The 19,237-nt window shown below is 38.8% G+C and overlaps 1 protein-coding gene across 6 annotated transcripts in view; it reads left to right on the top strand.

The window, feature by feature from the left end:
* slc12a5a (solute carrier family 12 member 5a) overlaps positions 1–19,237 on the top strand; it is a 156,910-nt gene that overhangs the window by 47,179 nt on the left and 90,494 nt on the right. Inside the window, exon 1 of one of the 6 annotated variants that reach the window (XR_014629450.1) lies at positions 15,458–15,724. The exons of 3 other annotated variants lie outside the window; for them this stretch is intronic. Coding sequence is in view for 1 of the 3 variants with exons in the window: in XM_084426431.1 (XP_084282557.1) it covers positions 15,670–15,724 (55 nt within the window). In the remaining 2 variants the exon portion in view is untranslated. Of the gene's footprint in view, positions 1–15,457; positions 15,725–19,237 lie in introns of those variants that run through there. 2 more of the 6 variants (XR_014629451.1, XM_084426431.1) reach the window with 2 other exon arrangements.

Genomic DNA, 19,237 nt, shown 5'->3' with positions numbered 1-19,237 from the left:
CTTTATTTCTCACAATTCTGACTTCATATCTCGCAATTGTGAGAAAAAAAAGTCAGAATTGTGAGATAAAAAGTCGCAATTATTATTATTTATTTATTATTCATTGGCGGAAACAAGCTTCCATAGCTTACAGTGGAAGGATGACGTGTATAATTGAAATATTTATCTGACTCCAATATAATAAATCTGTCTCCATTAAAGTTGTTATTCTTTAACAATGCTTATCTCAGGGTATAAGAAGGAAAGGTAACTGTTGATCTGGGAGAAAGGCTTTAACCCTGTCACTCCTGCGCATCGGTGCGTAACCTCGTTCTAGAAGAAAGGCTTTTACGGCCTCTTCTGCACAACAGTGCATTATTTGTTCCAACTAAGTTTTCTATACAGTATGTTATTCCATTCCACTGTCTGTATATTTAAACATGTAACTTAATAAATATCTTTGACTGCTTTAAAGGCTTTTAGTCCAGTCATTTTATGCATTTTTTTTAACAAATTGCAACAGAAGCAAACTCAACTGATTTTGTATCCTCAATATGTCCTGAGTAAGGAAAAAAAGCCCTGAAGAATCCCATTAGGGGAAAGATTTGAAAAAGACCCAAATATAGCCTATTCATACACCTATTATTTTTCTTACGTGAATAGGGTAACATTTTTAACCTTTAGATATCACCATGAAATTTACTGAGTTGATTACTGACATCAAGACAAACAAAAAATGTATTACAAGTTTTTTTTTATTGTTTGTTAACATGGATAAACGGTGCATAATCTAATTACGTATGTGCTAATTTGCATAAATACCACAACAGATCTAAACATTGGGTATAGCCAGGGGAAAATGTCTTGTTGAATCTTGTTGACACATAACAGTAAAATACTTAATGCTAATGTCTGAATGGAACCCATTTAGGCTACCCATGAGCATTAATATATAGAGGCAGGAAGAAGTACTTTAGAAACCAGCCTTTATTAATTATTATTGCAGAGATGGGGTTTGGGGCTGGGTCCGTGGGACTGTTTCTGGAGATTCACTTTTTATTTGACCTACCTTTTGTCTTCTGCATTCTCCTTACCATTGTCTCCTGTTCTTCCTTCAGACTCGTCCCCCAGAAACAGTCCCACGGACCCAGCCCCAAACCCAATCTCTTAAAAATGAATAAAGGCTGGTTTTTAAAGTACTTCTCCTTCGTGCCTCTATGTATTAATGCTCATGGGTAGCCTAAATGGGTTCCATTCAGACATTAACATTAAGTATTTTACTGTTATGTGTCAACAAGATACAACAAGACATTTTCCCCTGGCTATACCCAATGTTTATCTGTTGTGGTATTTATGCAAATTAGCACATACGTAATTAGATTATGCACCGTTTGTCCATGTTAACAAACAATTTCAAAAAACTTGTAATACATTTTTTGTTTGTCTTGATGTCAGTAATCAACTCAGTAATTTTCATGGTGATATCTAAAGGTTAACATTTTTACCCTATTCACGTAAGAAAAAGAACGAATAGGCTTGGGTCTTTTTCAAAACTTTCCCCTAATGGGATTCTTCGGGGCTTTTTTCCCCCTTACTCAGGACATACTGAGGATACAAAATCAGTTGAGTTTGCTTCTGTTGCAATTTGTTCAAGGTTGACCCCCATTTTGGCTTGAAATGACTGGACTATTTGAAAATCTTTCCTTTTATCACTGATTATGTTGAAAGCTAAAGTGACTGTAACTTTCGTTATCTAAACGTTCGAGTTAAATCCTAAATTTTCCTATCAGATCTAAGAAAGACCTTTCCCTTTAAAGAATAAGAGGTTAAACATGAGTGGAATACCAACACCGAAACTGACCGGCTGGAAACCAAAAGATGAGGCAAATGGGTAGTGATCAAGAGGGGGAGAAGAACATTAACACATTCTCCTCAATGCATGTTTAACCAACCTAGATTGTACATTAGGATACCTTAATATCTCTATTAAGTTCACCACCATTCATTTCAGTTTATAAGCTGTCAGATGAGACCAAACATGGCATAGTTTCATATTAGAACACACTAGTAAATAAACAGTATGTAGTTGAAAGCACATGTCCTGTGAAGCAAATGGGACATGTGATTGAGGTGCAAACGACCCCGTCTCTCCCGACAGAACCATCCTGTGCCTGGAGTGTCCCAACAGTCCCCCATCAGCATATTGATGAAACCCTTGTACTAGATAGGCATTAGCATACTGTGATGATGAAGGCCATTGTGCCACGTTTAATTCACATGTATACCTTTAAAAGGCTTTTTGAAGTACTAGGGCAGTAAAGAGTTCTGCCCATATTTGCTCAGCCCTACAACACGAACTCTTTTTCCACAAGATCAAAGATTCCTCCTTATATGAGCTCTTTAAAAACAAGCTGATTATGACTGTATTACTGATAATCAGCTCTGATTAGAGGATATCCAGTTCAATAAAAAGCAGGCATACATTTACGATCCATGTATGTGCACTGCTGGGTTGCCAGAACCTTTGAAATTAGTCAGCTGCTAATTCATTTCATGCTAATTAAAGCCGCAAAAGAAAAGATAAATATGCTTAGCAGGCCAGTGGTGTGAAGTTACTGCTTCGTTTCAGTCTATCAGAAAACCTGTGAATTGATTTTCGTAAAGAGAACAATTCAACTCATAATTCCCACTGGTTTTTTACAGTTCTGCAAGCTTTTGTACAATATCAAGAATTTGATTTACCTCCAATGTTCTTTTAAGTCATTCATCTTAATGTTGAGACAATTAAATTGATATTTGTCAAACTATGTTCAGTTTTGGGAAAGCTGCAGAATGCAGGAACTCAATGACTCAGTTTGTAAGTTCCCAACCGTTCCTCTGAAATAGACAAGCCTGCTAAACTCCATCTTTGTCACCTGTGTCTCATTAGTGCCTGTTCCTCCAGCTGCATCCGTGGGTCCTTAGTATCCCATGATCCTTCAGTCTTACCTGACTGCACTGGGTGAACTGCGACAGCAGATTCAGGACATCATGACATGTCATCATAACAAGAGGAGAGTTTCTGACCTCAGCCTGGCTGCTCGCTGGTAAATCACTTTATATTAATGTGCATTTAATTAGAGTTTGTTCTTACCCTCGTTTGCACAGCAGTTTGATCCAAGCAGATGTTCATGTCGACAAACACACGTTCTGCACATGCAGACTTCATTTCTCTCAGATACACGTTAGACTTTGATGGGTGGTTAGTATCAATACTTGGTTCTTGTTCCGTGATGTGAATGTGAATGTGCGTCAAAAGTTTGGAATAAATCCGGGTTTTTTTCGTGTGTTTTTTCTCTTTTTCTCATCAATGCTGCATTTATTTGGTTAAAAATACAGTAAAAAAAACAACAACAAAAAACAGTAATATTGTGAAATATTATTATTATTATCACAATTTAATATAACTTTGTTCTATTTGTATATATTTAAATGTAATTTATTCGTGTAATGCAAATTTTCAGCATAATTACTCATACATTTCTGTTTTTTCAGAAATCATTCTAATATCTTGAAAGCCGCTTTTGCTCCTTAATATTGCATATTCTTTTGGATTCTTTGATTCTTAAGTTTAAAAGAACAGCATTTATTTGAAATAGAAATCTTTTGTTACATAAATGTCTTTTACTGTCACTTTTTTATCAATTTAATGTGTCCTTTCTGAATAAAATTGATTGCACAACAGATTGCACAGTAAAACCCTGTCACAGTGCCCGGGTGTCCACTAGAGGTCTCTGCCCCATACTGTCGCCATTACTTCTGGAACTGCATTTCCCACAATCCCTGTCTGGACTCATCACTGTTCATTGCACTCAGCTGTTCCCTATCACATTGTTAGTTTCTGTGTATATATACCCTGTCTGGTTAGTGTTTGTCATGGAGTCGTTGTTATTCGTCACGCCACTTCTGAGGTCTGTTTTCTAGTCTGTTCTTGTTTTGTTTGGATTGATTATATGGATTTTGACCCCTGCCTGGATGATTATGATTTTGGATTACCCTGAATAATAAATTACTGCTTTTGGATCTATCCCTGTTTCCCGTGTGTGGTCCCGTGACAAAACCCCTCATCCGCATTTTTAGTCTTTTGCTAATCTTTGAGCATCCCGCTGTGAACATTGTGATGTTGTTTCACACTGCCCACTGCCCTACAATGATCTTTTGATAAACAGGCCAAGGAACTTCGGGACTCAAAGACGCTGTTCACAGTCGCTGTTCTTGCCAAAACGCATCATCCTGTAAATCCCCAGGATCCCTTGTCTTACGCAGTCAATTATCACTCAGTGGTCCCGTCCTGACGGAGCCCGTGGGGTTTGATTGAGCTGATTTGAGGACTACTGACATGTTCAAACATGTGGATGTGTTCTCTAATACACTGCAGCCAGTGCACCAATCCCGTATTTGTCTTCTCTCAATTCCTGAAGCAGTGAACAATATCGTTCAATGATCATAAATGTCACTGTTATAGTTTTTTTTATTGTTTTATATCGAAATGCAACAAGGAAAGCATTACTATAACTGCTGTCCTGTCCCAGGTGTACAGTATTCAAGCCAATGCATTACAAAACATCACAGATGTAACAACAAAATAAGAATTGGACACTGACAGTCATTTAATAGTTGGCGTAAGCGGCAGATGCTGAAACGGTTTGTGTTGATATGTGGCGTTCATGTCTTTTCATTCACCACAATATACGGCAGAAATTGTTGGTTCAAAGGTACCAACTAAGATTTGAAAGTGATTTGTTCATATCAGTCAATTGTGACTTTACACTTTGTCTACACTTTTGTCTTTGTAAGTTCTCTCTCTTAAAGGCTCCTTGATAAAAATGAAACATCAAATAAACTGTAGGATGGAATAAAACGAGTTTTGCTCGATAGTCCTCAGGGCAATTTATTTCAGCATTTTCTGGGTATCTTCATTGTATTGATTCCTCTGTGTGACCGCGACTCCTTTGATATTTGTTTTTATTGAATAAGTGTCTGTCCATTGTGGTTATGTATTACTGGTCAGTTTGATTTGTGACTTAACCTTTACAGATATCTGTGATCGCAAATGGAAAGTCTAATGAAATATAAGTCGTGTTGTACCAGAATCCCATGATCATTTATGCCTCAACCAATTGACCCTATTGTCAATGTGCCTTTCTGCTCACTTATTCTGTGTTTTGTACAGGCACTTTTTTTGGACGTAAAACTGTAGTTGGCCGCTGTACATGCCGGTGAGGCAGTTTATTTCTGAAAGTAAAAGTTTTTGGCCGGAATGAACTGCAATGAACTCCTCTCTTCGCAGTCTGTCTGTAACACTAAAGTAGTTATTACTCCACCACCTGCGTGAAGTCATTAACCAATGTAGTTGAACGACCAATTTGCGACAATAAGGTTTCGGGAAACAGTCGTGACTGGCTAGTTGATTTCTTCAACGATGCATCGTACTATGGTAGTGAACCAGTGAGTTACATCGTTGTACGGGAAACGCACCCCTGTTTAGTTCCTGTCTCTATGAAGCTCCTCCTTCTGAAAAGCACAATGTGCTCTGATTGGTCGGCTGGATCAGTGTGTTGTGATTGGTCAACTGCTTCGAGTGTGTTAGGGAAATGTCCCGCCCCTTACCACAACCGCCAGTTTAACACACTACTGACTAACTCAACCAGGCCCCGCCCCTTTATTCTGCGTATGAATTATTTAAATGAGGAATATTGTGACGTGTTCGTTCCCGGAAGAAAACTCAAGACTACAATGGAGGCGTTTCAGGGAGTTCAGAAACACTGACACTGATATGGAGAAGAACTCAGCTTTTTCATGCTCAAACTACTGAAGAAAGGTTGAAACTATACAAAAGCACAATACATTTAACATCCAGTTAGTGTCTCACAGCTCAGCACATGTTTTCCATACTGAGTTGTCTGTCACTGACTTGTGCACTGTGGTTGTGTGTGTATATTTCACGAGGTGACTCGACATCTCAGAAGCATTTTAAGGGTGTCATACCTCACAGGTGTAGGCGACTTCAACAACACTGTTTTTGAGTTTCTGCCACGTTTATAATGTTCCCTGCCAATCCTCTGGTGCTGTTAAACTCACTGCTATTTTGTGTTATTGTCAAATAGTATGGGTTGTTTTGTCATGGCACTGGGCATTTAGACTGGTGGAGAAAACGCTTTACTCGGCTGCACTAAAAACCACTTCAATATGTCGCAGTTAATAAGAAAGGTCAATGTAGCATAGAATTACATCTAATGGGCAGCGGTAATGAGTTTGCCTTTTATAGCGCTCTGTTTGCTAAATTAATACATATATGTCAAAGACAAATGGGGAGCACTTTATAGTGTCCGTGTTGCAAAATGTGATTAAATACAAAAACAATAATGATAACAAAATGCATTTACACTCACAATGTAAAAAAAACCATCATTATTTCATACAATATTATAGGTGTTTTCTTTTGGTAGCCTAAAGGAATATTCACCCACAAATTATAAGAAAAAAGTACTTCAGTTATTATTTACATACTATTGTAGTATATATTAAAGGGGTGGTTGATTATGATTTCACTTTTCTAACTTTAGTTAGTGTGTAATGTTGCTGTTTGAGCAGAAACAACATCTGAAAAGTTACAACGCTTCAAAGTTCAAAGCAAAGGGAGATATTTGCTTTTAAAGAAATCGCTTTTTAAGGACTACAACAAACGGCTGGTAGGGACTACACCACATTCCTCCCGGGTTAGTGACATCACAAACCCAAAAATTTACATAAACCCCGCCCCCTGAACATGATTTATAGATTATCAAGACAGAATATGCTAATCAATGACTAGAAGATAACTCCACATCAGCTTTATAAATTCATCAACTAACCATTCAGAAACGTCCTGTTGCTTTCTACATGTTGTCACTTCTTCCAGAGTCTCTCCATCATTGTCTGAATCCGGTTTGAACATAAAAGGCTGAAAGTTTTAGAATTTTTCAGTGCATGTCTGTGTGAGTGCAAGCTGTTGAAGCTCCGCCCTCTGTGCCGGGAGCAGCAGCTCATTTGCATTTAAAGGAACAGACACAAAAACGGTGCGTTTTTGCTCACCCTCAAAAATGTACAATTTTAACATGCTATATAAAAATATCTGTGGGGTATTTTGAGCTAAAACTTCACATACACACTCTGGGGACATCATATACTTATTTTACATCTTGTGAAAAGGGCATTACACCACCCCTTTAATATTTTTTCTATTTTCAGTTTTCGTTTAAATTATATTATTTCAGTTTTATTCGTTTATTATTCCTTAATTATTAGTTTGGTTATTTTTATTTCAGTTTTAGTTTTATTAATTTGAGTTCTTCCGCTTAAACATATTTTATTTCATTTGGTTGGCAAGGAAACATTACTAATTCGTATTTGTTTTTAAATAAAAAAAATTCGTCTAATATATCTATTTTCAGATAGTTGGCAAGGCAAAATTTATTATGGTACTTCTATAAGTTCTTACTTTTTGGTACTTTTATATAAATGTTTTCTATGCAGTTTATATAATTTTATTACATATAAATATATATTATTTTATTTGTTGCTATAATTCAAATTCTTTGAAGAGGCTACGAGGCCTTAATTCGTCACACTTTAGCCCTTAATCGAAGCCGAAATCAACCTTTTTTCTGCCAATATGCTCCACTAAACTCCATAGTAATTTCTCGCACTGCTGTGCAATTTTATTTGCAGTCAAACTGTGACTTCTGGTCACAAAAAATCCGTCGGTTTACTCTACTGTCATAATATTTGCACTTCCGTCTGATCAGGTACACTTAACACACTGACTGCGAGCCGCTCGTTCGTGCCCTATATATCCACATCTGCGTTTGGGAGACACAGATATTTGCCCTGCTTTCTGGCACCTTGGGGGAAAAAGGTTTCACAATGCTTGGTAGGGCTCCAATTTAATAGCCAAACACAGTAATTGTACAACTAGCTGATTGCAATGCGTCCTAATGCATAGGGCGACTGGAAAAGAAGCGTTCAAGAGATGTTTAGTGTAATTAGCAAATAACATGTTTGGATGAGCGAGAGTAGAGTCATAACCCGATGCAAGTGAACACCCTACAGCTGGTCTCTTTGGGTTTCTTGATGCATTTGCGGTACAATTTGTGTGTGCGTACTGCGTGAGCGCAAGATGGGTCAAAATGCCTGCGTCCGACAGGTTAGGCTGCTTGTCTGAACAGGAGCTCCATTTGCATGGGTATCTGAGTGGCTATAATGACTACACATCCACCCTAAGCTCAGCACCAAAAATGCCCTTTATAACAGCGCTGCATGCAAATGCCATATGCAAATACAGGTTCATTAGATCTTCCGCGATTCCTCCGCTCACAGTTTAGCTTTTTTTCTCCCGGAGTATGTCTTTTCCCTGCCCTCTTTTCTGTAGGGGTGGAAAATTGGGTCAATTCACGCCGTTGTCTATTTCCAGCCTGAGAAAACTCACACAAATGGAAACAAATAATGTTCAACAGATATAGATAGAGCTGACATTTGAATGCCTGTCTGTCTGCATGGTTGAATAAGGATATAGCAATTTCTGGTTTGTTTTAACTCGATAAATAACAAGCCATTTAAAGTCATGAAATCAGAAATTGGCCCTATTATTCTGCATGATTCATCAATGCAGTTAATCCAAAAAAGAAATTATTATAAATGTATTATTATATATATTATCTATATATACATATAAATCAATAATATAATGAACTTTATGTTTGTGTAATATAATGGAGATTTGTAAGAAGAAGAATTTAAGACACATTATGAATGCAAATGCTTGCGGGTGCATTCTCATGTTGACTTCAAGTTAAAATACTTCTACTTTTGTTTTGAGTCGACTATAAATAGTCTTTTCTGAAAAGTGAAAAGTTGCTGTCTGAACAACTGCAGATATAGTGCTTGCGCAGGTTGTGCATGTAATTGTTACTTTTAATCGACCACTGAGATGTCAGCACTCTTTTCCTGCTCTGCCGGGATGTGTCGGATTCTTGTTGCATCCAGATTCCCAATGCTGCTCATCAACTCTCGCCCCAGAGGTTTTCAGAAAGAAAAAAATCCACAATTGTTCTGTCAAGTTCACTTTTAAACGAATCACCAGCTCAGCATACATCTCCTATCTGCACCACCAGGCCCGGAAGAAGCTTTTCTCCAGCACTGATGGCTGTTTGTTGTTGCTCGTGAGATGAAGAGAGAGATTGAGATTCAATTCCCCTTAATTTTGATCGCTGTCTAATAGATACACAAAGCAGCGTCGGCCACGTTGTAGCTCTCCATCTGGACTTTGATCTCTTTGAGAGGCCGAGGCCTGAAGAAAGGATCCGGCGCTCTTTTGATGATGCTGCGCTCTGGACCGCTTTGCCTCGGAAGAGATGAATTGAACTTGGAGAAGCTGTTTTCACTGCGCTTGCATAGCCTTAAAGGAGTTCTCAGTTAGGTTTCGTTTAAGAATCATCTTCACCTCAGATGTTTTCCCAACAATTCCTCTGGAGACACAAATGCTTCAAAAGTTTTCATACAGTAAAAGGAGAGAAGCTCAGACGATGATGAGGATTCATATTGAGGTCTGTCTATTGATTGCAGATTGTATCTTGGCAAATCGTTTGAGATCCCTTCTGAAACTCTAGAAGAAATTATAGGGGGGTTTTTTGTCAGGAGAAACATCTGAGAAGCGGGTGACAAACAGTGCCCTCTCTTTAAATGCATTGTTGTCTAAGAGAAACTATTGAGTTATATTTAAGAGATCTCATTTGTGCTGTCAGAGCCTCCAGGTACAACACATGTAACAACGCCAAGTAATTCTCACGAGTTGCTTTGGAGAAAGATGCATTCATGGAGCTGCAGAAGTCATGGCATAAACTATCTGTGGGTACATTAAATTTGCAGGACTCTCTTCAGTACGAGGTGGAAGTAATGAAACGGAGTCCTTATCACGCACAAAGCACTTACACATGCCTATATGAGATACTCCGACATTTACCAAGCATGGATTGCCAATCCTCGGCAACTCGAGGGTATGATTAGATTTGTTTGTGAAAGGGAAGGACGATTTCTGTGCAGTCAGTTCAGAGGAAACAATTTGAGCTGCAGATGGATCTCCATCATTCGATTAAACTCACCGATCGTAAGCAGACAGACAGCTAGATGAAAGATTGAGTCAACAAATCTGATGCCGTTTTCACTTCAAACTTCTCTCCAACCAATCACAGCCCTTCGGCATCCTTAACCCAGTATCTCTGGGTGTGTGCAATTGCCTAATGAGTCCTTTTAAAGGTTAATGAAGGGGGTTTGTGCTCCGGGCACAAACATTATCAGACTTTGAGTACTAAGCGAGTGAAGCTCAGATGAATCTAATGAAGAGGAAAGTCATTAGGAGAGAAGCGATCACGCTGCGTGCTCTCCGTTCCTCAGATGTGATAGCGGGGGCCGTGATGGACGATTGTTTGCTGCTTTATCACACTTTGTTTGTTTGATTTCCCAGGGCCGCAGCTTCACTGCTCAAGGGAAGGTGGGCACTGAGCGACTCCTCACCACGCGTACACAAGTGGTCACCCTCCTTCTCAGATCTAATCCAGTTTCCACACGAGATGGCCGCCCATCCTTTCGGTATTTTCGAGTTTTTGTTCATTAAGGAACAGCCTCGAGTCCTAATATGGCAGCAATTCAGCCCAGACCATCAGAGAAACTCATCACAGAAAGAATAGATCGTACCCTCAGCGTTTTATTGTTGTCGCCTATTAAGATTGGCTGTGAAGATTGTTTCAATCACCAAGGTTTTTCTTCATTGCAAAGAGGTTTTGAGCTTCCTGGCATTGCATTGATGCTTCTAGGTTGTATATTTAGGCTGGATGTTTTTTTTAGATGCTGCTGTGGTTTTGACTGGAATGGATGGGTGTATGAGGGCATATATAGGGGTGTAATGGTTCGCAGTTGATCCGTGATCCATACAGACCAGGCCCAGTGGTTCGGCACGCATGTGATTCATGGATTAATTGCAAAGTTTAACCATCATAGAGGGAAAGTAAACACCAAATTGATTCCTCTTTTGCATTTTGCTCTTGAATGGACACATATACACAAAATTATGATAAAAAGCCTGTCTTGGCTAGTATTCACGTAAGCACAATCGGTTATGTGAACGTGAACAATTGAGAAAGAAATCGGATGTGTATCATTACATTGGATCCGTGCATTAGCTCTTAAAGTGACAGCAGCTTATAAATACCTGTTGCTGTTTATATCATTAATGTTAAACAAAAAAAACAAAAGATGGCGTTAACAAAGATGAATCTATATTTAATTTATACAGTGAGCACCATGCAGTGATATTTTACATTTAATCATTTCATTTCTGTTCCTGAATAATACTCTTAGACCTTATGTTGTATGTATCTATGCTTATAATTAGTGTATTTGTTCTTGTTTCTTTACTAACCATTCACTTATCTTAAATAATGTCTGAACTTTTTTCTGATCCGAAAAAGATCTGATCCGTGCCTCAAAACCCATAATATGATCCAAACCGTGAGTTTTGTGATCTGTTGCACCACTAAAATAAAGATTTTTATGTCAAGCTTTACAGAGTTGTTTCAAGAATTCCAATGATTGTTCTCCCAAATCAGCGTAGAAAATTCTGCCGACTGTCTGGATCTGCTTATATGTGAATACACGTGATCTTATTCACTGAACTGTCTTAAACACATTCAGAACCAACATTCAGGGATTGTGACTTAATGCCGCAGTGCACTCAGGTGTGTAAATGGCATCATGTAACAGGCCTGTGTCACTGCTCTGTCACTGTGTGTGTGTGTGTGTGTGTGTGTGTGTGTGTGTGTGTGTGTGTGTGTGTGTACCACCACCGAGCTTCAGCTGCCCGACCACCCCAGCTGTGTAACAACGCCACCTGATCCTGCCCTGCTTTGTGTACAACAACTCTCTCAATTGACCCACAATCCTCAGTGGTTGGTTAGGCCCTGGGGGAAGACATCCTCACCTGGAGCACTGCTCTTCTCTAGCTTGTTCTGGCACAGATGTCTTTGGGTATGTCACTTTATATCGGTTTTGATTGGTTAGCCACCTAGCAGATAAGGACCTGAGCTGCCAGCCTATTAGATGAATGGAACTGGCAGCTGCACGGCCAAAAAAAGATTGCTTAAGAATCAATGATTGGATCATTATTGCAGTGATTATTCTGTTTCTAGCATGTTATATGATTGGCAACAGTTCTTCTAACACTAACTGATGTAGCGTGTAGCTTTTCATTTCTTAAACAATCATGTAGGAAGACACATCATGGCCATATTCCAGGAGGACAATGCCAAGATTCATCAGGCTCAGATTGTGCTGGACTCTTGCATTGTCAATACAAGATCTTGACCAAAAACTAATGCACCTCTTGATGGAAATAAATGTTGTGATGTTATTTCCATCAAGAGGTGCATTACACTTTTGGTCAAGATCTTGTCCTGTATTTATATTATTTAAAATATTGATATGGTTTTTAGCCTTTGTTGGCATTATTTTTGTCCGCCGCGAAGTAAAAATTGAATTGATGTGCTGTAAATTGACCAGTATCATTGGTTAACTTCAAGTGCGTAACGTACATTATCATACAGTGTTAAATAACCACTATTGCTATTGCAAAATGTGCGCTCCAGACCTGATCAAACTATTCTGATAGGTAAAAATCTAGTATAAACATGCAATATGTCATGAGATGTGGTTTCTGTGTGCAGTGCATGTCTCTTCTCCATCCCTGTTGAGGCGTCCACTTGGTTATGCGCTGCCTGTATCGTAGAGGTGCGTATAGGAGAGCCGAGCGCTGACAGCTTTTGTAATTGAGTGCTTACAGGTCACAGACCATTTCAGACGTGAGCACTCCTCCCCGCGACAGAGTCTTCCTGACAGCTCTTATCCCAAAAATAGCCCCATTCCAGCTGAGTTGGCCCGAGTGGCTTGTCTTGCATGGTGGCGTGAATTGAGAAGAAGAGGCACGCGTCGTTTTGAGAGTTTCACGACAGGGTGCTTCATAAGCCTCCATCAGACAGTCCTTCTGTGCTTGTGAGATCTCATTTAATAGACCTTATTCAGAGCAGCGCCATCTTTGATTTTTAATGGGAATGAAAGCGAGGCTGTGAGGGACAGACATGCATCTCTTCAACGGGCTGTACTGTTATTTAATGTGTTTTTGGATTGTTCTGCTCATGAAACACTGGGAAAATATCTTTCCAAGAAATTTCAGTTGACAAAAAACAATATAAGCTGTGGAAACTATGAGCTTTATGCAGCTTTTTACAGCGGATGCCATTGGAAACACAGCAAGTCTGTCCATCACAGCCTCGCTTTCATACCTGTCATGGCGCTGCTCTGAATAAGGTCTAAATAGAGATGTTTCACACTCTCCAGAGTTCTACATTTATATGAATGTGTTGCAAATCAAGTGTTGTGTAATCAAGTCAAGTCACCTTTATTTTTATAGGCAGCTTTACAGTTCTCGATAGCAAAAAATATATATTTAATGATGCAAACAGTTCAATTCGGCTCTAAAAAGAAAAGAAAGTGTCATTGTTCCGCTGAAGTCAGTTCAGTGTTGATTCAGTTCTGTTGTAAAGATCATCAATTATTAAATTAGTTCACTTCGCCTATAAAGCAGCTCTGCAGAAAGCATGATGTTGTCATCCAGCTCAGTTCATTTCTCATCAAATATTGTCCGTCCAGTCAGATCAATAGTATTGTTGAGTATTAAGTATTAATGTTGGTGATGGCGCCCTGAGAATTGCAAAACACTACAAATTAAGTGATTTATGAGTTTGATACATACAGTTTGCAGTAGCCTTGTATTTTGCCTCATTTAAATAAAAAAAACTACTTTTAAAATAAATATGCCATTGGTTTTAGTCCAAAGGTCCTTTTTATTTTTGTAATTTTATTTTTTATATATGAATACACACTTTTATTTTTATTAAAGCGTGATTTAAAAAATTTTTGACGCCTTCACAAATGTTACTTTTTGGATTGTAAGTTGTAACAGCTTTTAGCAGTGTGTTTTTGTGAAGTTTCTTTTTTTAATAATTTAACCAAATCGAAAAACAATCCTAACGCAATGAAAAATAAACGGGCATCATGAGTATGGATCCATCTCCTACTGTAGAAAATGAGTAATGCCGATTACCCCGATGACTTGACTGAAATCACCTGAGATTAACGAGACAGGTGATCTCGTTACCGCTTCAGTTTCAGTCTCATTCTCACTCCGGTGACATCGGGACCCAACGTATGAATGCAGGAGACGTATAAGCTTGCATCCGAATAAGAGCTTTTGTGCCGTTCCAGTGGATGGTGTGAGATCCCTGTAGATATTAGAAATCATTTATGAGCACTGGTGTGTGTGTGTGTGTGTGTGTGTGTGTGTGTGTGTGTGTGTGTGTGTGTGTGTGTGTGTGTGTGTGTGTGTGTTAATTGGAAAAAATCCCCTCCGTCTACACCGGGGGCGTCCGCTTCTCATGTACACGCATTAATGTCTTTCAAAAGCATGTGAATTGTTTTTGTGGCTCGTGGCGAAATGCATTTTTCTTCCTCTCGGCGTCCTTCAGTGCCGCGTAATTCGGTCACTTAATAGATTTTGTGTAACTGCAGGCTACCTGGAATCTGATTCTGAACTGTGCATCTGTTCTCCGGCTGGACGATCCAAACGCATCAGCTGGGAGAATCTGAATGGAGCGTTCGGATAAAAGACTCCAGCTTGCATCTGTGTCCGTTCCTTTTCCCCCCTTCTATCTCCATTTTCCACTCTATTCTTCCCTGTCTCCACGTCTCTGTTTGCTCTGAGCCTCCAGTGATGTGAGCCCGCTGATCGCATTGATTGTGTTTTACAAAACAAATTTGCAGGCGCAGAATGCAGTTATTTGATGACATGAGTGGCTGAAAGAGGATTTTGACCAACCTACAATATACAACCAATGTGTGTGTGTGTGTGTGTATGTGTGTGCTTACTTTACTGAGTGATCAGACTTAAGGTTTTCATGATAAAATCCATCAGGTGGAAAAATCCAACAATGAAGTCTTACAATGGAGGGACTAAAGCCTGATTATCACAGAGACTTGACTTTTGTTATTAGAGACTGTTTGAAAACACATCGCAGCGTGCTTAAACCCCCCTGATTATCTAGACAACTGCATGGTTTCATTTTAATTTGACTACCTTTGTGTTAACATTGTGTCAGCCACTACACTGAACGCATGTGTGCACGGATACCCATGTGCATGAGCGAGTGTGTGGGAGAAAGAGAGAGAGAGAGAGAGAGCATGTTCCATCATCCAGTAAACTCCAGTCGCTCTGAGCTGTCGAATCCTCCTCCTACGAGAGAGAGAGAGAGAGAGAGAGAGAGAGAGAGGGAGTCACGCTACAGCCAAGAGAGGAGAGGAGAGCGCGAGAAGAAGAGAATCAGAGGAGAAAAACGCGCATCTCTCGATTCGTTGGCCGGTGATTTCCTCACAGCTCTCGGCAGGGGAAGGAAGGTGGGCAAATCAGTCCATCTTTTTCTCACACATCTCCTCGTTTGGCCGTTCTTCTGCTTTTCTCCCCTGAGCGGAGGACAGTTTTAGGGGAGCGAGGGCATTTGGAGAGGCAGGATGGTCAACAACCTGACCGAATGCGAGGAGGCAGAGGGGGCCGCCAACAGCCAGGGTGAGTGGAGGAATCTCTCACTCACACACACACACACACACACACACGCGCTGCACGGGATGGTCAGTACGGATGGAGGGAGGGTTCGAGCCTCGGGTTGCTGGCCATGACTGGTCCTCTCCTGTATACTGCATGGCTGCTGTGAGTGGAATAGTAATAGGCTGTTGTAGTTGTGTCTGTACATGTAGCGCCTCTGTTTGTTTTCAAGCGTGTCACACAAAAGCAGAACGCTTCGGTGGAAGGGGAACCTCTCTGCCGTCACACACTGGCATCATGCTCTAAGAACTCCTCTGGCACAGACGGAGATGCCGTCGTCAAATTTCAGACAGTTTTTAACCTGATTCTGTAAGGTAGCATCCAGTGCTGTGGGGCTTGTAGTTTAAACTGTTTATGGAGTATTTGTTTTATTATATTTATATAAATATTGCGTATTATATATATTATTGTTATTTAATATTATTATGTAATCCTCGTCGCTTTAATAGTCAAGTAGAAGAGTGCTGTGACTTTTTTTGGATTTATAATTTTATTGTTATTATAAAAATTATTATTATTGTCAATAATTTAGTTTTATTTTTTATTATATAATTTTATCCATCGCCACTGTAGAGGTGTTGAATAGGAAAGTTCTGAGTTTTTTTTAAAATTATTATTACTTTTCTTTTTCTTTTCTTTTTTTGGAAATCCTTCATTACTCTAAGGACTCCAGCAGAAGAGTGTCGTGACTTTTACTGCTGTATAATCTCATCTATCAGGTCGAGATTGCACACGTCTCCATCTCTGTAACAGTTTCTTTGCCCATGACACTCAGACATTCGCTGCTCCCTTCCTTAGACAATGAAATGTCATTCAATTACATTTGGATTTCACTCAGTTGTGCTCCTTTTCATCAGACGTGACTATCTGATCAGTGTGTTTAACAGGCGTCAGCAGCTGTTGGTGTGTGTTTAGACTCTTTGATCTTATCAGGAGGCAGTTCTTCGCACAGCACATACATCACACACACGGTTATATGGCACAAATCAGATTGGGGAACTGTGTTTAATGGCATTTCCCTACACTGTTTTCATCCTCTATAGCATTGGATTATTGTTCAGTCTACATTTAGTGCACCTGCTTTTGTTGCCTCAGATTTGTTGCCTTTTAGGGTCCATTTAATGCCCTGTAAACCCAAACCCAGAATCCCATCCAGGTATGTGGATGTTCTGCTGTCCGTGGTGCTGAATCCAGACGCACTATCACTCAGCCCTGCCGAACGCTGTCCAGGGTCCTGATTTATCCCTTTCATTACAAGCTGAGGCGGATTATCAGGAGATTTAGGCGAGCATCTCGCTGTCCCACTACACTAAGATGAAAGGCATCCGTCCTCCAGATGCATTCTGCGTCATCCGCTTCAGCATATTCATGAGATGCCGCTCTGTTAATTATTTGGAGGAGAGTTTGTTCCAGGCTTGATGGAAAAAGAATTTATTTAGCGGGGTGTACATGCTAATAAAAAGAATACATATATATATATATTTTTTTTTTTTTTTTATGTTTTTGAAAGAATCATGTGACTGAAGACTGGAGTATTCAACTTTGCATCACAGAAATAAATTACACTATAATATATTTAAATAGAGAATGGTTATTTAAAATTGTAATAATATTTCACAATATTACTGTTTTTACGGTATTTTTGATCAAATAAATGCATCCTTGGTGAGCAGAAGAGACTTCTTTTAAAAACATTTAAAAAATCTTAATTATTCAAAACTTTTGATGGGTAGTGTGTGTATATTTTTAATTCTATTTATTTATTATATGTAATTTTATATTATTTTTTTAGTATTATATATATAATATTTATTATATATTTACAAACTTTTATGATATTTCAAATAATCGATTTGACAGCACTAATATTTATATAATAGAATTTATGTATTTATTTGTTAGTTTGTATTGAGAAATAAAGGTCATGCTTTTTGCATTTTAGTGCAGCTCTGCATTGGCCTATTAGCATCTAAAAGCAAAACTATTTTTTATTATCATTTATTATTTTGTTTTGCTTCATGCGTGTCTTCCGGTGACTCGAAGGACTCCAGTAGAGTGTCCCGACCTGTCGCTAAGAGGTTGTGTTCACTGATGTGTGACTTTTAGTGCTCTGTAATCTCATCTATCCAGTCGGCATTGCATAAATCTTCATCACTGTCACGGTAACAATAGTGGCTCTTCACTGAGGGAACGCAACAGGGGTTTGCTGCTCCCCTCCTACAGCTCTGCACATACACTGATATTTACACTCAGCTAGATTGAATGAGTGCATGTACAGGTGAAAATATATTTAAAATGCCTTTTCCCCATCGACCATGTTCGATGTGAGATCTGCAACTGCATAGCAACACCCCGGCAACCACCCACAACACCTCAGCATCTTTCCAGTCCTTATAAAATATAAAAATCTGTTTTAGTGATGATGTTTCTGTTTTCATCACTTGACCTTCCCCTGTGAAGCCGCAGTCAGTGCTTATCAACAGAGTGATACATTGGAGGATATCAGAGATAGACAGAGGACGTGGCTCTGAGAAGGACTGTGGATGAGTCTTTCAGAGATAAGAGGTTATTGTGCTATTTGTCAGCACAAACCCTGGCGCTGTGGCGGTGAGGATTGTACAGTGACACAGGGATGAGCAGTCACTGTTTTACAGTGTGAACGCTGATGATTAATGCTGCTGTCATGCAGTGATGTAGATGCTGCGGTCTTGTGTCTTATGAAGGTCTGTAGCTAGACAGCATTTTAATGCAACAGGTGACATTATGATTTGGATGCTTTTGGTGATGAGAGGCTTTCATTGCTATTGGAGCTTCCCTTCATTTGTGTTTGTTTGGATTGCAATTGTTTTGCTTGCAAAAGTTTGGGTTTATGTTTTTGAAAAAAGAGGCTGCATTATTTGATTAAAAATACAGTAAAAACTGATGTATTGTGAAATATTTTTACAATTTAAAATGTCTGTTTTCTATGTGAATTTATTAGTAAAATGTAATTTATTCAAGTGATCAAGGCTGAATTTTCAGCATCATTACTCCAGTCTTCAGTGTCACATGATCCTTCAGAAATCACTCTAATATGATGATTTGATATGATTATCAATGTTGAAAACAGTTGTGCTGCTTCATATTTTTGTGGAATTACATATTTTATGGAAACGTGATACATTGCTTTTCATGATTCTTTGAAGAATAGAGCAAATTTATTTGGAATAGAAATCTTTTGTGACATTATAAATGTCTTTATTTTCAATTTAATGCATCATTGCGGAATAAAAGAGTAGAGTAGTTTAAAGGTAACGCTTTACAATAAGCTTTCATTAGTTAACTATTTTAGTTAACATGAACTAAGAATGAACAATACTTTTTACAACATTTATTAATCTTAGTTCACATTAATATCAACATTTACAAATACATTATAGAAATCTGAAGTTGTATTTGTTAACGTTAGTTAATGCACTGTGAACTAACATGAACAAA

This window comes from Rutilus rutilus (assembly GCF_951802725.1).
Source record: "Rutilus rutilus genome assembly, chromosome: 12".
Lineage (NCBI taxonomy): Eukaryota > Metazoa > Chordata > Actinopteri > Cypriniformes > Leuciscidae > Rutilus > Rutilus rutilus.
Note: the sequence above shows the minus strand (reverse complement) of the source record. Positions and strands in the feature narration are given on the sequence as shown.